Below are 20,229 nucleotides of genomic sequence, written 5' to 3' on the forward strand. Positions count from 1 at the left end.
AGCTGGGACTGCATAAAGATTGCTTTGCAGATTCGCTCTTTGAAGAACTTCAGATCTGGTATTTTTTCTGTCCATTTGACATTTCAGCACTAATATCAGAAACTATAGCCTACAAACTATCAAAAAACCAGGGCCTGATTTATGTATGTGAAGGCCCCGGGACAGAATTTTGTTTTGAGACCCCTACACTTCAATAGCTCAAAAGCTTTAATTACAATCCATTTTTTAATAATGATACTGATATCTAATAGCAAGCCATATTTTAGAAGAAATAAATAGATAAACTTTTAAATTGCATCTAATTTTCCTAATTTTAAAAAAGGTACAATATGCAATTTAAGTACCAAAAAAAAAAAAAAAGAGAGAGTATATTTTGTATGTTTTTGAATTTGTGGAGAGTAAGACCATGGATGCCGTAGATCCGAAAAAACGTTTATACATTACGAGCACGCTATTAGTGGACACTTCTTAACAACGACAAAGTTGCCATCCGTAAATGGTTTCTTCTGTTTCTAAAGACAATGGGTGCGCATCATGCCTCATGCGCCCTGGTGAATCACTAGTTTTAGTTTCTTCTTGAGTCCGAATCTGATGTAACTAAACAAGCCGATTCTAGATCGGCAAAGTTGGCCACATTTAGTAGATGTGATGCTCCTGTTTTAAGGCTATTAAATAGGGCAGCTTTCTTTCTCATTCTCTTGGCTTTGACTGGTTCATTTATTTTACTCTTGTGAAGTTCGTATCAGCATGCGCAGTCTGTCTCCAAATTATCCGCTCTTGCATGATTTCCTACCACATGCCTTCTTTGATGCCTGTAGTCCTCTGATCTCACTGGCAAACATCTCTGTAGGTTATTCTTGTGAATCTCAGCTTTGAGGATGTCCTAATGAATTCTTCCTTCTGGAATGCGGGTGACAAGTCCAAGCCAATGTAGTCTTCTCTGTGTCAAAAGAGAATAGATGCTGTGTGTATGGCCAGTTTCGAAATTTTCTTATTAGAAACGAGATCCCTCCAGGAGATACACATTATGAGGCACATGCAGCGCAAGTGAAAACTGTTTAATTGATGCTCTCGGTGCATGTATGTTGACTAGCTCTTGCTATAATAAAGAAGATTATTCACTATACAGGAGTTGTAGATTAACATTTTTTGCCATTTTCAATTTGGTATTTTCCCAGACATGCTTAGAGAGTTTTGACAATCTTGTGCTAACTGTAGAAAAATCAGAGTAATAAAAAAAGCCTATGGACCTCAGACCAGCAAGTGTGCACCAATCAATTCAAAAGATGGCATGAACATCAGTGATCGTGCACTGCAAACAGAGCTATGGGTAGAGGATTATGCAAAATGCAAACTCTACTAGATTGTAAATTCTATTTTGCTAACTGCTTTGTCTAACTACTCAACACTTGCAGTTTTAGATAAACTAGATAAAACGCCATTTGTTATGGAATTAAAAGCAGCCATTGACAAGCTTACATGCTGTAAAGCAGCCAGAGGATTTGGAATTCCTGCAGAAACCACTCTGAAAAGCATGACTTGCTAAAGCCACTCCACGAACTGCTGAGCCTGTGTTGTGTCTCCCTGGATCTAAAAGATGCAAACATTGTTACAATTTATGAAGAAAAAAAAGGACGACCGCTCTGATTGTAACAATTACAGAGGTATCTCACTGCTTAGCATTTTTGAAAAGGCAAGAGTCAAGAATAGGCCTATTAGGCCTACTAAAACGGCTGCAGTCTGCAGATCTTATCAGAACTAAGTTAGAGCCTAAAGATTATAACAGATATGATTTTCTCCTTGTTGCAGCTACAGCTTAGGAGAAGAGCAGAGAAGGGAGAAAAAAAAAAGATTTTTTTTTTATAAGGCTTTTATCGACTTAGCCTTAGCTTCGATTGTTGGCTGAAGATGCGGCAAGAAGGAGTACAAAGGGAGGTAAATGCTTTGGCAACTGCATATCAAGAGCTCAATCTTACAACAAGACTCGCCAAAACGGAAATTCTGGCACAATACATCAAAGAAGTACCCGTGGTAAGTATCGGAAATCACACCTTACGGTGAGGCAGGAATTTTCCTAGATTGGATCAACTATTGCCAGCAGCCTAAATTTAGACTCTGAAGTGAAAAAAAAAAAATTGGAAAATCTTATGCAGCAATGGTTGTCAATCCTAAGTAGGCTTACTGTGGTTAAATGATGTTAGAAAAACCATGCTCGAAAAATAGTTAATAAAACGTCTAAATTTTGATACTTTTATAACCTCTTTTGGTGCTGTAGCCATGTCTTAAATCCGGCCATGAATACAACATAATCTTTTTCCTATAAAAATGACCCCTTTATCAACACATTATCTCTACAGGCTGAGAAACGATGGTTTCTATACAAAGAAAGATGATTTGTCGAAAAAGTGAGCGTAAATAAAGTTATGTATTGTCTCCCCTAGAATAATAAACCGCAACTGAGTACTGAGACAACTTATCGACCAACTATCATAATCATACCTATTGAAATGACTAAAAAATATAAAAAATACTTATTTCATTTATTAAAAACACTAGATCTATATATTTTTAAGATATAGCTTTCCACAAATTTACATCTAGATATAATCTAATAGATATAATCTAGATTTAGGGTTCAGCGGAAAGAAATATTTTTGAATGCATAGTTCGCACTATTTGCATCGTACCTTAACAGAGCCTCATTTGTAAGAGACTTAATTAACTGAATCTGTTTATTTTTTTTTTAATTTGAAAAAAAATCTTTTTATTAAACAAAGTTAAATATTTCTTTAAATGTTTTATGAATATTAGAAAGTTATGAAAGAAATTATATTTTTTAAAATTGAAATTTACTTCATCACGCGATAGGTACGAGACTTTGAACGCCATTCGCCTCCAAATGAGAAGCCCGCACGCTTGGGTAGAAAGTGAACATCATATTTTTGGTATTTCATTGACTAGGTAGCTTTCTAAGCTGATCCTCGACAAATCTATTCTTCTATTGTATTCCTATGAGTCTTTTTAAATGCATGAGGTATGTTGTTAAAGTCTTCATTTTTTTCTCTCTAAAATGTCCCTACAGTAACACGCAGGCTAGGCCAAACTTTTTTACTTTAAAATAATCACCATTCATATTCATTTAATTCATAGTAATCATTCATAGTCATACTTTAGACAGTGACACTAGTCTTGAAGTTGAATAAAATATGCCTCAGTCATGCCCTACGACAATTTTAAAGCAAGAAATTCTTAGAAATCATTATTCTAGCCCGCTTAGATTCGTTCTTTTTACTTTAATAGTAGAGTACTCTTCCTGTTTTTACTCAATTTACTGTCAAGATAAGTGAAAGTGGAGACTTTTCCCCTCAATTTTCAATTTTTAGTAAATCTAGACTCTTAAGTCTTAAGTCACTCTAGCTGGAATATCTATGATTATGATAGATTCTTATAACTGGACATTTCGGGAACTAGATCTAGATCTAGGTCAAATTTTTTTATTTGGTGAAGGTTTAACTTACATAAAATATAAAAACTGAAAGCAGATTCCTATTCTTCAACTAAAGATTTGGTAAAGACTAAAGGACAATAAAAATAGTTGTGTTCCTTTGTATTACCACCCATAGACATAGTCAAGATTTTATTTCAAAATAAATTGGGTCACTTCATCAGTTCATGCTCCTATATTGCTATTGAAGGCAGTTTTTGGGCTTTCTCCTTCATTTGGACAATGAGCACCGTCATTGAAACCACTATTTATGTAATTGCTAATAAATTATATCTGTGTTACTTAAAAATTATTTAGATTGTATTAAAAGATTATACTCATCATTATAGATTATATGTATTTGTATTTATAGTCTTATTTCCTCATATCCATATGTTCTCTCTCTTTCTCTCTCTATATCTATATATTATATTATATATATATTTAATATAGATCTATATATATAGAGAGAGAGTATATGAGTATATATATATATATATATATATATATATATCGTTTATAGTTTATTTATTTAAATACCTATATAATCTGTGTAGAAACAGACAAATAAATTTATATAATTATAGATCTATAAATTAATTGTTATAATTTAATAAACATGATATTTTCAACTAGACATGTATTTTCTCTCTGTCTTTTAATTACCATCCAAGGACCCTCTTCTTTTCATAATTTGGATGTTCATTTTGTTACCCCTTAAAACCCCATCCCTCCCAAAGATGCTTATAATTCTTTTCATGACTCTCTCCCCCTTCCCTCCACTGCTTGTTTGATAGTTTGTGACACTACAAGCTTAGTGTATACCTCTCCACACCGCCAGCTCATTTGTTGTGATCACTTGCAGTGGGCATGGTCTCTGGCTTCAAATAAGCAGCCCACTCATAAATTATATATGAGTGTTTCTCCAGTACTGGTGCCAAAAAGTGTCACATTATGCTAAAAATTAAAGTTGAAGTTTTTGGTTTCATTTCAACTGTATTCACTTCTTCAACCAGTTCACTTTAAGAATTTATCAATAGAAAATGAATTGCAAGATGTAGATTTTGACAGCAGTGTCTAATCAAGGGGTACCCCCTTTTGCGTCACAGGTGCATCACCGGGACACCACTTGATAATTTAAGAACTACCAATTGATAAATTCATTGTATTTTAGCATAATATAACTGTCTTTATTGTTACTAGTCTTTAGATACTGAAATTTATGCTTTTGCATAAAAAAAGTGGATTTGAGCTCAATTCAAAAATTGGGACACCGTAGCACCTGTGACACTACAAGTTAAAGTTTTTTAAAAAGATATTCTGTGAGAATATAGAAATTATTTTATTTTTGCACTAGAGTGATCCATTAGACTTATTATTAAGTTCACTATTCTAGTCATAAAGTACCCATTTGTAAAAATGCTGCTTCAATTTCACAAAATGTTGCGGGTGCTTCATGGGACACCATTTTTTAAAATAATGTTTAAAAGTTTAAATTTTTGTTTTATCTGTGCACAAGTAAATTGTCATTAATATTTTTAATGATTGACAAATATATATTTTATATGTTTTGTTAGTTTTAACACACAGAAAAAGGTTTAAAAAAAAAAAAAGAAAGAAAAAAGGCATAAAACTGTACACAAATTTTATTCAGAAATCAAAACCTTCCACTCTCCACTCTCTCAAACTATTGCCATTTGGTATCAACATCACTTCAGTAACAATCATGTCTGCATACACTAATTGTATGTCCTGCACTTCTGGGTATACAAATATATCTCTTTTATTTCTGTGCCTTTTTAAAAAATTTATTCTGCGCTGATCATCCAGGACTTCTGTCACAACTCCTGTTAGAAAAAATTACCAGCAATGTTGAAAAAGTTAATACTTCAATCTAAAACATACTTTGAACTTGTTTATTGAATGTAAAAGGTACACAGTACAAAAAAAATTATACCTGGATAGAATATTTCCCCATACTTGACAATCACACAGCTATTTACAATGTACTTTTGAATGGTGGAGGACAATGTTTGGGCCTGAAAAAACAACAACAACATGTGGCTGAAATACTTAAATTCGACTGAAATGAGTCAAAAATTATTTAGCAGGGTATATTATTAAAAAAACAACTTATACAATACAGGTAACATAAGATTCAATGAAAAATGTTAAAATGCTTATACTGTATGTAAAAGCTCTTTACCTTTGAATTTGAGCATATGGGACTGACATCCAAAGAGGATTCAAGATTTGATTGAGATTGCACCACTGAAGAAAAAGAAACAATTACATTTAGAAATCAGTTAAGTAATTTTAAAAAGAATAATATGTTTTCTCGGATAATTGTAAAATGGCTATTTAAAAAATAAATAAATAAATAAAAGTACAGTACTTACCATTCTGTTTCTGAAGTTTGAACATATTCCAAGATCCACATATTTCATCATGCAGGCACTGACTGCCATCTGAATTTCTGCAAGGAAAGCAGAAACAGCTTCTTTTTCTGTAGGCAATATTGTAAGGTGTAATACCTCTCACTGCATGGACTGACCTCGATCCCTGAAGGCTTCGAATCTTTTCGTTGGACCTGTCAGGCCTGTCTCGATTGATTTCTCCTTGTTCCACAAGGAAAAATGTTCTTTTACTTGTAGGCTCTGCCTTTGTCATGTATTCTTTTGCCCAAAGGAATAGCCCCTTTGCATCAGAAATAATGGCCATTCTTCTTTTAATGGCCAATGTAGCATTTTTTTTAACAACACCTATTTCAGCATCGCATGGCCCTTTTCCATGGCGACTACCGAAATAGTGCCTCTCTATGGACACATTTGTATCTTCCTTTGAGAAAGATAAGTCTACAAAATTTAATTTTCCTTTGTACTGTGCTGCACATCCATCACTAAAACTGATAACTTTAGTGAAAGCATGACCACGATTAGCTAACTCATAAATCACTTTCATTTGAAAGTGTTGTGATGCATGGCCATCATGTTTTAGGTCATTTGATAAAAAAAACATGCTTTCTTTGACTATCAAATCTTTGTCTCTGTAGTAGCTCACTACTGGGTGAATAGTGACCTCTGTTCGAGCCCAGTGTGCACCTTGGATTTCATCCTGGTGGTGGCATGTGAAATTTTGACCAAAATCAGAAACTAGCAAAAGCCAGTCACATGGTAAATCTTGTTTCAAATCTGCAAACTGCTGCTGTTGCCAGTTAGCTGTAAAAAGATGAAGGCTGAATTTTTCCAAATCTTTCTGCATTGATGTTACTAGGTCATTGAAAGGGCCTTCTTTATTTACTGGTCGCCACTTTATTACCTTTCGCAGTGTACCATCACTCTGAACATACTCATCTGTCATCTTTGACCAGATGCTCCATTCTGCTAATTCATCCATGCAATTTTTTAAAGGCTCAAAATACTTGTTAATTAAATCCACACCACAGTTGCTACATGATCTTTCAATGCACTGCAGCTTATGAAAACAATTGGCATTAGTTCTTGGGCATAGAGTTAAGTCAAGTGATGAAGCTGGATTTTTTAATGTCAGCTCTCTGTGTCCTTTTTTGATTAGAAACTTATTAATGCCCTCCATATAAAGAAAAATCTTCATACAGAACTCACATAAGCAAGACTGCATCTTATTATGTTGAGTAGCTTTTGTCATAAATGGTTTCAATTTAGCAAACTTTGAGAACGATACCTTTAATGTGGGTGCATGAGTACTCAATTGAGTATATGCCTCCTTCAGCGTTTTCTGCATGAAGCGTTTAGGTTTTCCAGTTCGTGCACTCACAGATGATTGAGATGGATCAGTTCTTGAGACATCCTCTCTGCTGTAAAAGTTGTGAATTGTTTCCAAGGCATTTTGTGTAATGCAATCACTTCGTTTTTTTCTTGCTATGTTTTGTGATTTGCACTTGGACATAAAACTTCTTGAAAAACCAAAATGTTTGAAATGAGTAGCACAACCTCTGAATTTGTTATACTTAGTAAGGATGTTGCAGAGTACTTGTCTGCGAGCATTAGACATCTGACTCCTTTTTTTGCTGGTAGAGTGTAGATAGGTTTTGATGCTTTCATTAATGTTGTTTAGAAAGATGAGCTTTCTTCTCTCAGGTAGACGCAGAAAGCCTATGTCTTGGAGAGCTTTACTTCTTCTTGGGGAGCGTATTTGTGAGAGACCTTCAACAACTGCAGCATATTTCTTAGGTGATCTAGGTAATTTCATCAAAGCCCTTGAAACAGCCATTCTTTTTGCCACTGGAGTCTGGAATCCAGTACCAAGTGATTCGCCAACCTCTGCAGAGTTGACACAAAGGGGACTATTAGCTTGCTGTTTTCTTTCTTTGCGTTTTCTGTTTATCCAGGCTTTTTCATGTGGGCTTAACTTGGCCCTGTATGCAGCTTTTCTCAACCTCTCTTTTTCTCTTCGCTCTAAAACAGCAGCACGTGTTTCAGGTTTTACTTTTTTTTCATTAAGAGGGAGACCTAGTTCTTTCTTTTTTTGTCTGCATTTTTGTGTTCTTAAATTACTTAAAAGTCGAGCTCTTTCTCTCTTTTCTGGTGTAATATTTTGTCTGTAAAGCACACTTCGTTTTCTATCCTTTTCCTTGAAAGCAGCAAATTTTTCTGGATCAGCTTGTAGTTTTTCCCTGTGTCTTCTATACCTTATAGCACTAGGTGTCAACCCAGAAACATTATTTTGAGTGACATTTTTTAGCGACACAGGCTCTGGTACTAGTACATTTAGAAATGACTCAGGCTCTGATGCTTGTATATTTAGAGAGTCTTTCTTGGCTTGTAAACGCTTTGAAACTCTAACAGATAGCTCCATTACTGAAATCTGTAATTGATAAAAATTTATTAGTATCAAAATAATTAGATCTATTATGTACTAATAGCACTCGTAAACATATTATAATATATATTGGTGCATTATTTAAATCGAGTCTAGTAATGCCCATAATTGCTTTATAGGGATAGACTCAATGGTGTAGGACTAGTACAGTTAATTCATATTATATAACTTAAGTTACAATCATTCAGTGGTAGACTAAAAGAACTGAATACAATATTCTGTATAAAAAATACAATGGAAATTAAGTTAAGGTTAAACCAAAATTTTCTAGATACAATCTACATTTCAATATAGGTCTATAAAAAATACTATAATATAGAATTATAGATCTAGATTATTCTAGAGATACTTGTCTATTGAAAGAAAGAATCTATTATTTATTATCTATAATTAGATTCTAAATCTAGTCATTAATGACCTAGTCTAGAGTCACGAGTCTAGATTCATTATAAGATCTAATCTAATTCCCTAATAATCTACTTATTTCCACTATCTAGTCTAGATCTAAAGTCTAAATCTTGATAATGAATTACATAATTAGACATAATTAGATCTAGGTTTAGAGTAAATCTAGAATAATCTAGATAATGAATTACATAATTAGATCTAGGTCTAGAGTAAATCTAGAATAATCTAGATAATGAATTACATAATTAGATCTAGGTCTAGTCTAGAGTAAATCTAGATGATGAATTACATAATTAGATCTAGGTCTAGTCTAGAGTAAATCTAGATGATGAATTACATAATTAGATCTAGGTCTAGTCTAGAGTAAATCTATATGATGAATTACATAATTAGATCTAGGTCTAGTCTAGAGTAAATCTAGATGATGAATTACATAATTAGGTCTAGATCATTAGGTCTAGATCTAGACTAGATTAAGTTTTAAAGACAAGTGTCCGAGATGCGCCTCAAACGGAAAATCAATTAGATCTAAATATTCTTTACAGTATTAAGTACAAATTTTTAATTATTTAATATTTCTTAAACACTATCGTTTTATTTATTTAATGTAGCTAATATTATCTGATACTGTAAAATCTTTAACAAAATATCACTAAAATCTATTTGGACTTAACAGACGCAAACTAGGACACCATTTGTAAACAAACGAAGTGTTGTCCACTGAAACGCCCCAAACGATGATAAGTAAAATTTCAAAAAAATATATATTGAAATATATCAAAAAATGTTCATTTAAAATTATTAATTATGAAAATATTTTATTACATACATAAAAATCATTTAATCTTGATTGAAACTTTCCATGAATAAAGAAAACTTAATATACCCTGAACTCGTACTAGACGCTACACGTGACGTCATAATTTATGCATGGAAAACACCAACACGGGGTCCCATGGAACGCCTCAATGCCTAACCCAATTTACTTCTCAAAATAAAAAAATGTAGATTATTTTTAATTCTTTCACACGTCTACTATTACATCAACATAATTGTTTAGGAAATATAAACTTTTTGTTTAGTAACAGGCTTTAAAATTGATTAACTTTACGATTTAAGACTAAATTGTATTCAAGACGCTTCACGTGACGTCATGATTGAATGGCTAAATCTAGTAACCTCGTTCTAAAAAAAGCACTTCGATTAGGATATTGCAATCAAACTAATTCGTAATAAGCTTAAATTTCAGTAGAATAATGAAATATCTACGTACCTGATGGGTTGTTGTTCCACAAAAGATCACAAAAAACAGTTTAAATGAGATGTTTGTACAAGATTGCCGGCGATTGATCGTGTCGACGCTTGGGGCGCATCAATGGTTAATTGTGGGACACGCTATTGTTTAAGTACTCCTGTTAATTACTACGCTAGTATTTCCAGCGGAAGCGGCACTTTTTTTGTTCTACACAATACCTGTGATGCTCAAAAGAACTCTCATTCATAAAAAGTAGTGTCGTGGGAAAAATAATCCCATTCTTAACACACGCAGCACAGGCGCTTCATCTGGGACGCCTCGACCTATTTTAAGCTCGTTATGCATGTTTAGAAAGCTTTTAACAAAAAAAAATACTTTAAAAGAAATCTTTAATGCTTGTTGTAACAGAAATGCAATGTTGAGCATATTATTTATTTCTTGTTTACAATTCATAGAGGATTGTAATTCCGTATAAAGTGGGACACATCGCGATGCGCCTCAAACGCCTTTTTGTGGCCGTGTTTAATCAATATTTTGATAACCTTGAGAAAAACTAAATAATGACATTGAAATATGAGGATCTTGTTAACATATCCCAACAAAGATGGAAGTTTTATGCCCCTTGGTTTTAGTACGATATTAATTCAATCATACTATGGTGTTCCGTGTTACATCAAAAGCCGCCATTTTGGGTAGTAATTTCACACATTTTTTACAATTTCAATATTTCCCTAGCACCTTATGAGCTCAAAATATCAAAATTTATAGATTAACCATTTCTTAATGCAATGTAATGCAAATTGTCACATTTGAATAACAATCTTATGAAATACGGACTTTTTAGTGAACCAACACCTAGTTGTAACCAGTACTGGAGAAACACTCATATTCTAGACTAAATATCTCGATCTAGGTCATGTTTATTCATTGAAAAAATCGTGTATTTATTAATCCCAATAATATTTCTTATTACGATTTTGCTTGTTCAAATGAAGGAGAGTGAGCTGAATTCATTATTATTTGTTTGGACACCCCCTTTTTTAAATTTTATATAACAGCTAACAGTATAAATGTGATTGGAATCTCTTTCTAAAGATGTTTGGAAGCTTATTTTGATATGCCCATCAGCCTACGATCAAACAGGCTCATAATATAGCCTTCATCCCTTGTATGGGTATGAATTGCCGGGGGAGGTTAAAACAATAGCTTTACATACATGGTTACTAAGAATCTAAAAAACTGCCATCTGCTTTGGAAAAATGGAACAAAATTAGCGGAACTTATCTAAAATTGGACGTGTGCAGTCCCGAATCGTGTTTTTTTTGCTCCAAACATAAAAACAAATGAATTACAAACCAAAAAAGTGACGCGTTCAAAGGAGGAGAATTTGTTGAAGTGTTTAAAATATAAGAACCTCCTCTAGATTCACTAAGATTCTATTCTAGATTGACCTATCTCTAGAATCTAGAAATACAGTCAGTCAGTGACTGAAACTTAAGTACTGACAGTACAGTACTACAGTCACAGTGTAGTCTACAGTAGTAGACTTCTCTGTGACTTAGTAAAGTTAGGCAGGGGTGCCACTTTTCCAGAATAACCCGGAAATCCGGGTTTTGAGGGGTCCGATTTTCCCCCCACCGGGTTTGCCTTCTACAATTTTGTTAAAATCCAGGGTTTTAGTTGATTTAGATTTTTTCGAAATTTCTGGTCATTTTCCCCCGTTAATTTTAGTTTGCTAGTTCCGATCGCGCGAGCCGCCATTTTTAAACAAATTCTACCAGTCTCATATCTCGCGATTCGCGAGACTTTCACTTTGCATGCGCACTAAGCTTTATTTACCGGTACAGTATTATTTTTTAAGTGACAAAAAAGTGTAAACATTCTCGATCTAGATATCTATAGAGAATTTTTAGATCTACGGAACGCGCCTCAAATCGACTTGATTTGGAGTCAGATCTATTTCTATGATCAATCTAGATCTGATCTAGACTGTAAAGTCTTGTATTTAGTATAGATATAGTCTAGATCTTCTCGCGTACCTAGCGGCTAGTCCTAGATCTAGAAATAGAAAGAAAAAAAAAATTCACGAGTGAGAAATTTTTTTTTTCTTTCCGTGTTTTATATTTTAATATTTGTATAGGTTCCATATAGACATAGAGCCTTAGCCTATGTCTAGACTAGTCTAGAGCTATATTGGTCTAGAGTATTCTAGAAGTAGGATCTAGATTTAGGATATTTACATCATTTTTAGATCAGAACTAGAATCAATGATTGAAGAATTAAATTAGTAAGTTTGCTTTCGCCAGAAGACTTAGAAGTTAGAGGCTAGAAAAAATAGATCGATTGGTCAATAGATTTATACAAATAAATTATAATTATGTATAAGCAGTCCAGCACATTCTAGCCATCTAGGTCTACATTTAAATATTAGAAACTAAATCTAAATGTTCATTTTGGAGTAGATCTGGACTAAATCTCAGAATCAATTTTATCTTGTTGCAATAGATTTACAGGTCCATGCATGTACATTGATCGAATCAGTTTTATCAATGTTGATTAAAGTAGGCTGCTTCAAATGAATAATGAGGGAAAAAATGTTAAGAGAGAAACATCATTTAAAATAACTGTGTGTTTGGGGGGGGGTGTACAAACATTGTTAATATAAAATTGTACTAAATCCTCTTAACTTGTATTACAAACTTTATCAATAAATACACACAAACTCTATTTATTATAATGATAGGCTTACTAATTACATATTTCAAACATGGGGGGCATATTATGATATAGATCTAGGTAGTAATTTAATACTGTTCTTCTTTCGTAAAATTTTGGTGCTTAAATTGTATACGCGGTATGTTTCAGGGTTGGTAAAGTTTGGGGTTTATGATTTCAGGGTTTGTAAAATTTGGAAATTCGGGTTTCAGGGTTTACTTGGTCTCATGGGTGGCACCCCTGAAGTTAGGTGACTAGTTTCATTCTAGATGATAGAATCTATCTATATAGATCTAGATCTGACTAATGCTACTAATCTAGACAGTCTCTAGTCTCTTAGATGAAATTCTTATTGAAGAGTCAGTCACACTAGATCTAGAATCACTAGGTCTAGATCTACATCACATCATTCATCATTACTACATGATAATGGTTAAATGAACTTGGTTAGTTAGTTAATAATGTTGTGAATCATTGATGAACATCACTGTTTCAAATAATATATAAAAGAGGGAGCATGGGCATTTTTTTTCTTTCTCCAGCACATTTTAACTGCCATGTGTTATTTTGGTCTAAAATATGTTAAAACGATGTCATGAATTTTTGTTAATCAAAGCAAAGAAATCATTTAAATCTCAACCTAACTGCAAGCCTTTTTTAAAATAGAAATTCATTGAGAATAAGCATGAAATTTATCAGTTAACTTATTTTTATACTTAAAATGTCTATCCTGCTATTCAATAGCTAAAACATTTTGTGTTTATAATTTAAAGCAACTTATGACTCTACTACTTGGGATACTTTAAATTTTGCTTAAATTGGTCAAACCTTTGGTGAGAATAATTGTTAATGAAACTGCTTTTGTGTAAATAAAAATTGGTAGTTGGTATGTTTTCCTTTGTTACTAAATAGTACCATTTCAAAAGTAGTTACAAGCTAATTTTTTAAATATTTTTTTTTTAACTTTTGTTTTTAGTAAGTACCCTTTATTTGAAACCATACATTAGTTTTTTTTAATTAAATATATTTGTCTTCATTGCATTAAGCTGGTTAAATAAAGAAAAGAACATTATGACTACAGGCTAAACATTTCAGGGTTTCACTTACCCATCTTGGATACAAACTATTCCAGTCTTGTAAGTTTTTAATAAATTCATTTTCATTTATAGATTTGATTCTAATACAAATTTACATACAAGGCATGCTGTATTGTCATTTGTTATGTGAATATATGGTTTAGACTTACTACTGTAATTGGTGTTAATTTTCAGGCTTGTTGTCCCTTATGCTCTTGAATTGTCAAGTGTGCAACAGAGGATTGTTCTATCCAGTATATTTTTAAAATAGTTTAAGTTGTCTTTTCTTATGCAGGCGGCTCCCAAGAAGGCTAGATTGGAGCCTAGCACAAGTAAGATAGTCTATTTATATCATTACCAGTAGTCTATTTATATCATTACCAGTAGTCCAATAGTTAAAGTTTACATTTAAGCATAATTTGTTGAGGCTTGTAGCATTAATCCATGTCTTTTTCTCAACAGTGTCTATACGTGGTCCAATCCCAAATGGTCCAATGCATCCTCGTCCCTTAGTTGCATTGCTTGATGGGCGAGATTGTTCTATTGAAATGCCCATTTTGAAAGATGTTGCAACAGTAGCATTTTGTGATGCACAGTCTACACAAGAAATTCATGAAAAGGTAGGTTTTAAAAATAAACATTATAGATCTAACTTTAACATTAATCATTAAACCTGATGGTGTGTTTGACCAGCTGACCATGGAAGGAATATTTCGATTTTAACCTAGTTTTACTTGCATTAAAAATGTTTAAGGGCATGCAATGGCATGTCTGATAGCAAAGTCAAGAAAAGTACTGTTTTAGTGATTTCGGTTTAACTGTTTATGTACATGCAAAAGTACATTCCATTCCATTGACTTTTACAAACAGGATGCCTTTTTTAAAACTCATTTCCACCAACTTATTTTTAAGTATGTTTATAAACACTTATTGCAGGTATTAAATGAAGCAGTAGGAGCTCTTATGTGGCATACTATCACATTAACTAAAGAGGATCTGGACAAGTTTAAAAGTTTGAGGGTTATCATAAGGATAGGTAGCGGTTATGACAACGTTGATGTGAAAGCTGCTGGAGAGATGGGTTAGTTTTTTTTTTTTTTTTTTTTTAATATAGATTGTTGGCTAAATTTTATAACTGATTTGTGTTCTTAAAATGTTAACAGGAATTGCTGTGTGTAATGTTCCTGGCTATGGTGTGGAAGAAGTTGCTGATTCAACGTTGTGCCTCATTCTGAATTTATATCGTCGCACATACTGGTTGGCAAATATGGTAAGAGAAGGGAAGAAAATCAATGGTCCAGAACAACTCAGAGATGCTGCTCAAGGCTCAGCAAGAATTCGTGGAGATACTCTTGGCATTGTTGGATTAGGTAGTTAGCACATTTTCAAATTATATTATTCTTAGCACATTTCAAATTCCATCATTCTTAAAAATTTTAAAAGATGTCTTAAAATATGACTTAAAAAATAATTACTTTTTGTTTAGGTCGAGTGGGAACAGCGGTGGCCATTAGAGCAAAAGTATTTGGTTTCAATGTAATTTTTTATGATCCATACCTGGCTGATGGCATTGAAAAATCTTTAGGTAAGGTTGTTTGAAACTTGTAGGCAATTATAAAATTGTCATCCCTGTAACATTTGTTTAACTTCCCATCCATTGCAGCATGATAGTTTTTAAAAACTTTTTCTTAGTTTTAAAATAAATCTACTAAAATTTGTTTTTTGTTTTATTAGGTATTACAAGAGTATACACCTTGCAAGAGCTTTTGTTTCAAAGTGATTGTGTTTCGCTTCATTGTAACCTGAACGAGCATAATCATCATTTAATAAACGATTATACAATCAAACAGATGAGGCCAGGTACAAATTATGATGCTATACATTTAAACATTTTTTTTTACTTGTTTAGTACAATATTAACTCAAAACCTCACATTTACAGGTGCTTTTCTTATCAATACTGCTAGAGGAGGGTTGGTGGATGAACATGCTTTAGCAGCAGCTTTGAAAGATGGGCGAATTAGAGCAGCAGCCCTTGACGTTCAAGAAAATGAACCTCTTGTATTTGCTAACAGTATGTTACAAAATTTATTTTTTTAATACAAGTTTAATATCAACAAAAAAAAATAATAATTTTTAAATCTATTATTTACACGAATTATACTGAAATAGTTAATGTAACTTTATAATTATTAGTGTGACTGTTTGATTTTAATGTACAAATATTACTTGTGAGTCTCTAACTTGCATTCAATGCATATGTCTGCTTTTGAAATAGAATGAATAAACACCACAAAAATCTGACATTGAAATTTATTCATATCAATATTATTCCTTTGCAGGTTAGATGTTTATATTAAGATATGCAACTATGCATGATATATAATGCTAGATTACGATTGATTTTAAATATGCTCTTCTACAATTAATTTAATGTTGATCTCAGCAGATGACTATATCACTTTTAGATCATTTCCCATAAATCTTTTAAATTTATTAATGACCCATGACCCAATAATCTATTTTTCTTTTAACTATTAACTTAGTACTATTACTAATAACTCTGTTAGTTTACTTGAAATTGTGAAAGTTTAAGTGAAATTTTGCACTCCTTAATCTTTGGACTCCAAAGAAAAATCTTGTACAAGTCTTTGATAGATGCATTTTACAGACTACAGAATTTCTAAATCATCTTGGTCTTAAAAATAAATTAAAAAATGTTTTAAGTTTAAATTTAAAGTTTCAGCACAGTCATTTGTGATTTTGAAGAAAATTTGACTTTGTTTTGTAAAACTGTCTCGGTTTTATGATGAAATTTAAAAATGACTTATTAGAGGAAGCTGCATTTGCCTCCTTTTAGCTATGAATCCAGCATGTTTTTGGCTATATATAAGTTGCTGGATAGCAATAAGTTTACTGTTACTCATCTGCATAATAAGCTTGAATTGGTGGCAGCTGGATATGGCTGATAGGAATGAATGTCTTCGTTTAAAAACCTTTTCTGCACTAGCTGTAAATGTATTTAAGATAGTTATGTAACCACAGACTCTGGACTAGTTATTAAATCCATGGAGTACAATAGGATGTAATTCAAATAATAAATTAGGATTTGTCTGGATAGTGACCAAAACATATTTTGAAGCATTCATTTTTTGACTGTTAATTAGGATAAATGTTTTAAAGTAATAGTGAGATTTCATGAATATCTATTTTAATGGCATTTTGATTTTGTAAAATATACTTGAATGTTTCAGGTCCCTTAAAAGATTGTCCTAACTTGATTTGCACTCCGCATTCAGCATTCTATAGTGAGCAAAGTGTAACAGAACTTAGAGAAATGGCGGCCGGAGAAGTTCGGCGAGCAATCTTGGGGCGCATTCCTGATAGCTTAAGAAATTGTGTGAATAAAGAGTATTTCACTCCCACCACTAGTAAGTAAAGTAAGAGCCTTTGAATTTCATTTTTTACATCCTACATTTAAATGAGCATTTTTAAGTTAAGAATTAAAAAAATGCATGATTTTATCTCAAGACTAACTTGGCTAGTTGTAAGGTAACTATATAAAATAGCAATGAATTACATAATTTATTCTGTTAATGTTGGTATTAATTTTTACAATTACTGACTGGTCAAGTTTGTCCTTGTGAAATAGAAATAGCAGCTTTAGCTGCTTCATAATAACATTTACTTAACTAAATTGTAAAGAATAAAGATTAAAGGATTATCCCCAGGTTCTGTGCGTTATCCGTTCCCCCCTGCAGGCCCATTTGACAGTATAAACGGTGCAGCTAGTTATCCAGGATACTCTTCGGTTGCAGCAGTTGCAATACACTCAACAACGGACCATCCAGCTGTTTCTCATGGTGGCGCGATTTTGACTACTGCCCATACTGCTCCAGATTCAGGAAACCTTGTGCCCAAACCAGAGAACCCAAGTCCTGTTCACTAGGGCAGGACCTACAAAAGGGTGGAAGGCAGCAAGTACTCGTGAACATCAATGGGCAGAGTTAAAATCTTCGAACCTTGTCAGCTTTAGAAAGTTAGAACAGTATCATTTTTTTTTAAGTGTGGATGTGTAACTTGCTTTTAGATTGCAACTTTTTTTCTTCAAGAATTTTAATTGGCTATTCAAATAAAGATAGGTGCTGATTTTCAGTATCACTCATGTTAAAAAATCTTATGCTGCCATGATTTTTAGATCTGAATTCATCAGCAGTAGTTTATTCACTTAATAACTTTTTCTCTATCAAACTAATTAGGTTAAACTGTTCATGTCTTTTGTTATCACAAGATATAAATAAGCTGTTAACTTTTGTCTTTTTTTGGGTTAGCAGGTCTTGCAGTTTTTTTTGTTTTTTTTTAATTTTTACCAAAAAATCAATTACATAGTTTGTAATACATAAATCATGTTTTACTGATCATAATGGTCCCATTTTTTCCCCCTTAAAATGAGGATCAAATGTGTTGCAGCTTAGGTTGTGTGTGCCTGAGCCAAGTGTAAACGGAAACATAGTGGGAGTGTGAACTGAGTTGTTCAAATGACAAGTATTTAGTGTTCTTGTTGACTGTTGAAACAATCTTTGACAATAAATATAGCTATCTATATATGGCTCCACATTTTTATATTACTGAAATTGCCATTTTTCTATGCCCTGCACTGAAATCTAAAAAGGAACTGTTTCATGATTGCTAATTGTATGATTGGACCACAAAGATTTAGTTGTACTATTCTTAGTCATTAGTAAAAGAGGCTTTTTTGTTTCCAACATCTTAGTTGTCTTAAGATCCTCTGTTGAACACATGTTGTAGTACTGTAAATTAGAATTGATGATTGATATTACTCTGCAAGTTAGAAAAGTTGTGCAAATTAAGAAATTGTGCACTATTTGCTTTTTCAGTCTAGACTTACCTTGAAATCTCCTTTAGCACACACCAGGTTTGTGGAACATAGTGATTGGGTTTCTATTGGCTCATTCAGTCCAGTTGTACATACTGTATATATTTCAGTGTAATGTCACCATTTGTGTGTGTGTGCTACCCATACTATCAAAATTATACATACAGTATCAAGATTTTGTCACATTATATCATTGAATTGCTTTTAGCTCAAATATGCAAGTTTAGAAAGTCAGAGGAAACATGTTCAAATTGAACAGTCGTACAAATAAAAAACTATTATTGCTACAAATTGTTACTGTTTTATTGTAAAAGATTTTTTTTTTAAGTTTTCAGTTATCAAGATAAATATTAGGATGGTAAAAATGCTCAAATGTATCATGTTAAAGTAAGTTTAATTTTTTTTTCTGTAAAATAAAATGTTCAAACCATGCTCACATTGAAAGGGGAAAACTATCCTATGCATACCTGATTGCATGGTTCTTTAAAGGTGTAATGTTAAACTATGCATCTTCATGGGACTTTGAGTCAAATTGTATGCTGTCATAATTCAAGAGTAACCATAGACCAAACCTTATACTGGGAGGGTGCTGGTTCACTTAGTGTTGATTTTAGTTAGTACTTAGCTAATGTGGAAGAAACCCTACTAGTATCTAAGTAATTCTTTGCACACATATGCCCAACAGTTTGTTTCTTAACATCTTATTTTATTGTACTTGTACTGACTTTTTTTTTTCTTGTGTTTTATAGATGTCCCAGAACTAAAACTTTTTGTTTCTCTTCATACCATTCATAATAGAGAATTTTGTTGTAATTGTTCTTATTTTATTGGCATCATGTAACAGAAGCAAAGGGGAAACATAATCATTTTGAATATGTGCTTTTAATGTGGGGAATTGTCAGTTGTTCTGCTTTTATCTTCCACAAGAAAATTGTTAATAAAATTACATGACTTTTTGTAAACAATTGCTTTGTGGTTTTTTTAATGAAATGACTAAGGTTGACTAGCTGTTTTTAAAAACACAATTGAGCAATAGATCTTTACACGGTCATGTCTGATGCGTCAACATAGACAAGACTAAGGCTTTTGGATTTCTCTCAAATGAAATGTGGCACATGGAATCTTGGGTGACAACTTAAAAAATATATAGTTGAAATTTAAATGCAGTAAATGTGATTTATTAAATTAAGACAAGTGCTTAACTTGTCTTTCTACTTTTAACTCTAAGACATTTGACTAATAGCTTCTTTTTTTTAATTTACAAAATAGCATGTACTTAACAGGGTTCGTAGCGCTCCTAAAAACTCCTAAAAAATGAAAATTCTCCTAAAAATTGCCGAAAGTCTCCTAAAATTTTGTCCACTCTCCTAAAATTTTTACCCAATATTTTTTTTAAAAATATAATTTTGCTTATTTCCTGCTAAAAATGTAAGGGGAAAAACAACAGCGTAACTAGGCATTCTGATCGCATGACCTTACGGGCTGGCTGTGTTAATGAGCTGACCAGTGACGCGTCTACACAGCCTTTCACCCAC

General features: G+C 32.7%; 2 protein-coding genes across 13 annotated transcripts; one reads left to right on the forward strand and one right to left on the reverse strand.

The window, feature by feature from the left end:
- The first annotated feature begins 2,873 nt into the window (after positions 1 to 2,873).
- LOC106073254 (C-terminal-binding protein-like) lies at positions 2,874 to 19,659 on the forward strand. 10 transcript variants are annotated; one of them, XM_056016372.1, is made up of 10 exons: positions 2,874 to 3,034; positions 13,769 to 13,858; positions 13,994 to 14,130; positions 14,261 to 14,418; positions 14,735 to 14,879; positions 14,962 to 15,168; positions 15,285 to 15,383; positions 15,533 to 15,871; positions 17,052 to 17,228; positions 17,529 to 19,659. In XM_056016372.1, the coding sequence occupies exons 3-10, from the start codon at positions 14,088 to 14,090 to the stop codon at positions 17,744 to 17,746; spliced, it is 1,386 nt and encodes a 461-aa protein (XP_055872347.1). In that variant the 5' UTR covers positions 2,874 to 3,034; positions 13,769 to 13,858; positions 13,994 to 14,087; the 3' UTR covers positions 17,747 to 19,659. The 10 variants fall into 10 exon arrangements, with proteins under 10 accessions (XP_055872347.1, XP_055872362.1, XP_055872377.1 ...); XM_056016387.1 differs by having other exon boundaries at positions 14,094 to 14,130; XM_056016402.1 differs by lacking the exon at positions 13,769 to 13,858 and having other exon boundaries at positions 14,094 to 14,130; positions 15,533 to 15,658; positions 15,740 to 15,871; positions 17,517 to 19,659.
- On the reverse strand, positions 5,116 to 10,906 carry LOC129923763 (uncharacterized). Of its 3 annotated transcripts, none has more exons than XM_056016307.1 (5): positions 10,026 to 10,906; positions 5,884 to 8,329; positions 5,691 to 5,755; positions 5,442 to 5,523; positions 5,116 to 5,331 (listed from the first exon to the last, which is right to left on the reverse strand). In XM_056016307.1, the coding sequence occupies exons 2-5, from the start codon at positions 8,318 to 8,320 to the stop codon at positions 5,135 to 5,137; spliced, it is 2,781 nt and encodes a 926-aa protein (XP_055872282.1). In that variant the 5' UTR covers positions 8,321 to 8,329; positions 10,026 to 10,906; the 3' UTR covers positions 5,116 to 5,134. The 3 variants fall into 3 exon arrangements, with proteins under 3 accessions (XP_055872282.1, XP_055872289.1, XP_055872275.1); XM_056016314.1 differs by having other exon boundaries at positions 9,186 to 10,906; XM_056016300.1 differs by having other exon boundaries at positions 5,884 to 10,906.
- Positions 19,660 to 20,229: the final 570 nt, after the last annotated feature.

The sequence above is a fragment of the Biomphalaria glabrata genome, chromosome 1, assembly GCF_947242115.1.
Source record: "Biomphalaria glabrata chromosome 1, xgBioGlab47.1, whole genome shotgun sequence".
Taxonomy (NCBI): Eukaryota; Metazoa; Mollusca; class Gastropoda; family Planorbidae; genus Biomphalaria; species Biomphalaria glabrata.

What these genes read in the sequence shown, in the direction of transcription:
- LOC106073254 (XM_056016362.1), top strand. An exon ending in TGGCATTGAAAAATCTTTAG is followed by an intron (nt 15,384 to 15,532) that starts GTAAGGTTGTTT and finishes TTGTTTTATTAG; the next exon opens with GTATTACAAGAGTATACACC. An exon ending in GTATTTCACTCCCACCACTA is followed by an intron (nt 17,229 to 17,528) that starts GTAAGTAAAGTA and finishes GATTATCCCCAG; the next exon opens with GTTCTGTGCGTTATCCGTTC.
- LOC129923763 (XM_056016307.1), bottom strand. Translation starts at nt 8,320, where the DNA reads ATGGAGCTATCTGTTAGAGTTTCAAAGCGTTTACAAGCCAAGAAAGAC. An exon ending in CAAACTTCAGAAACAGAATG is followed by an intron (nt 5,756 to 5,883) that starts GTAAGTACTGTA and finishes CTTTTTCTTCAG; the next exon opens with TGGTGCAATCTCAATCAAAT. An exon ending in TGGGGAAATATTCTATCCAG is followed by an intron (nt 5,332 to 5,441) that starts GTATAATTTTTT and finishes TTTTTCTAACAG; the next exon opens with GAGTTGTGACAGAAGTCCTG.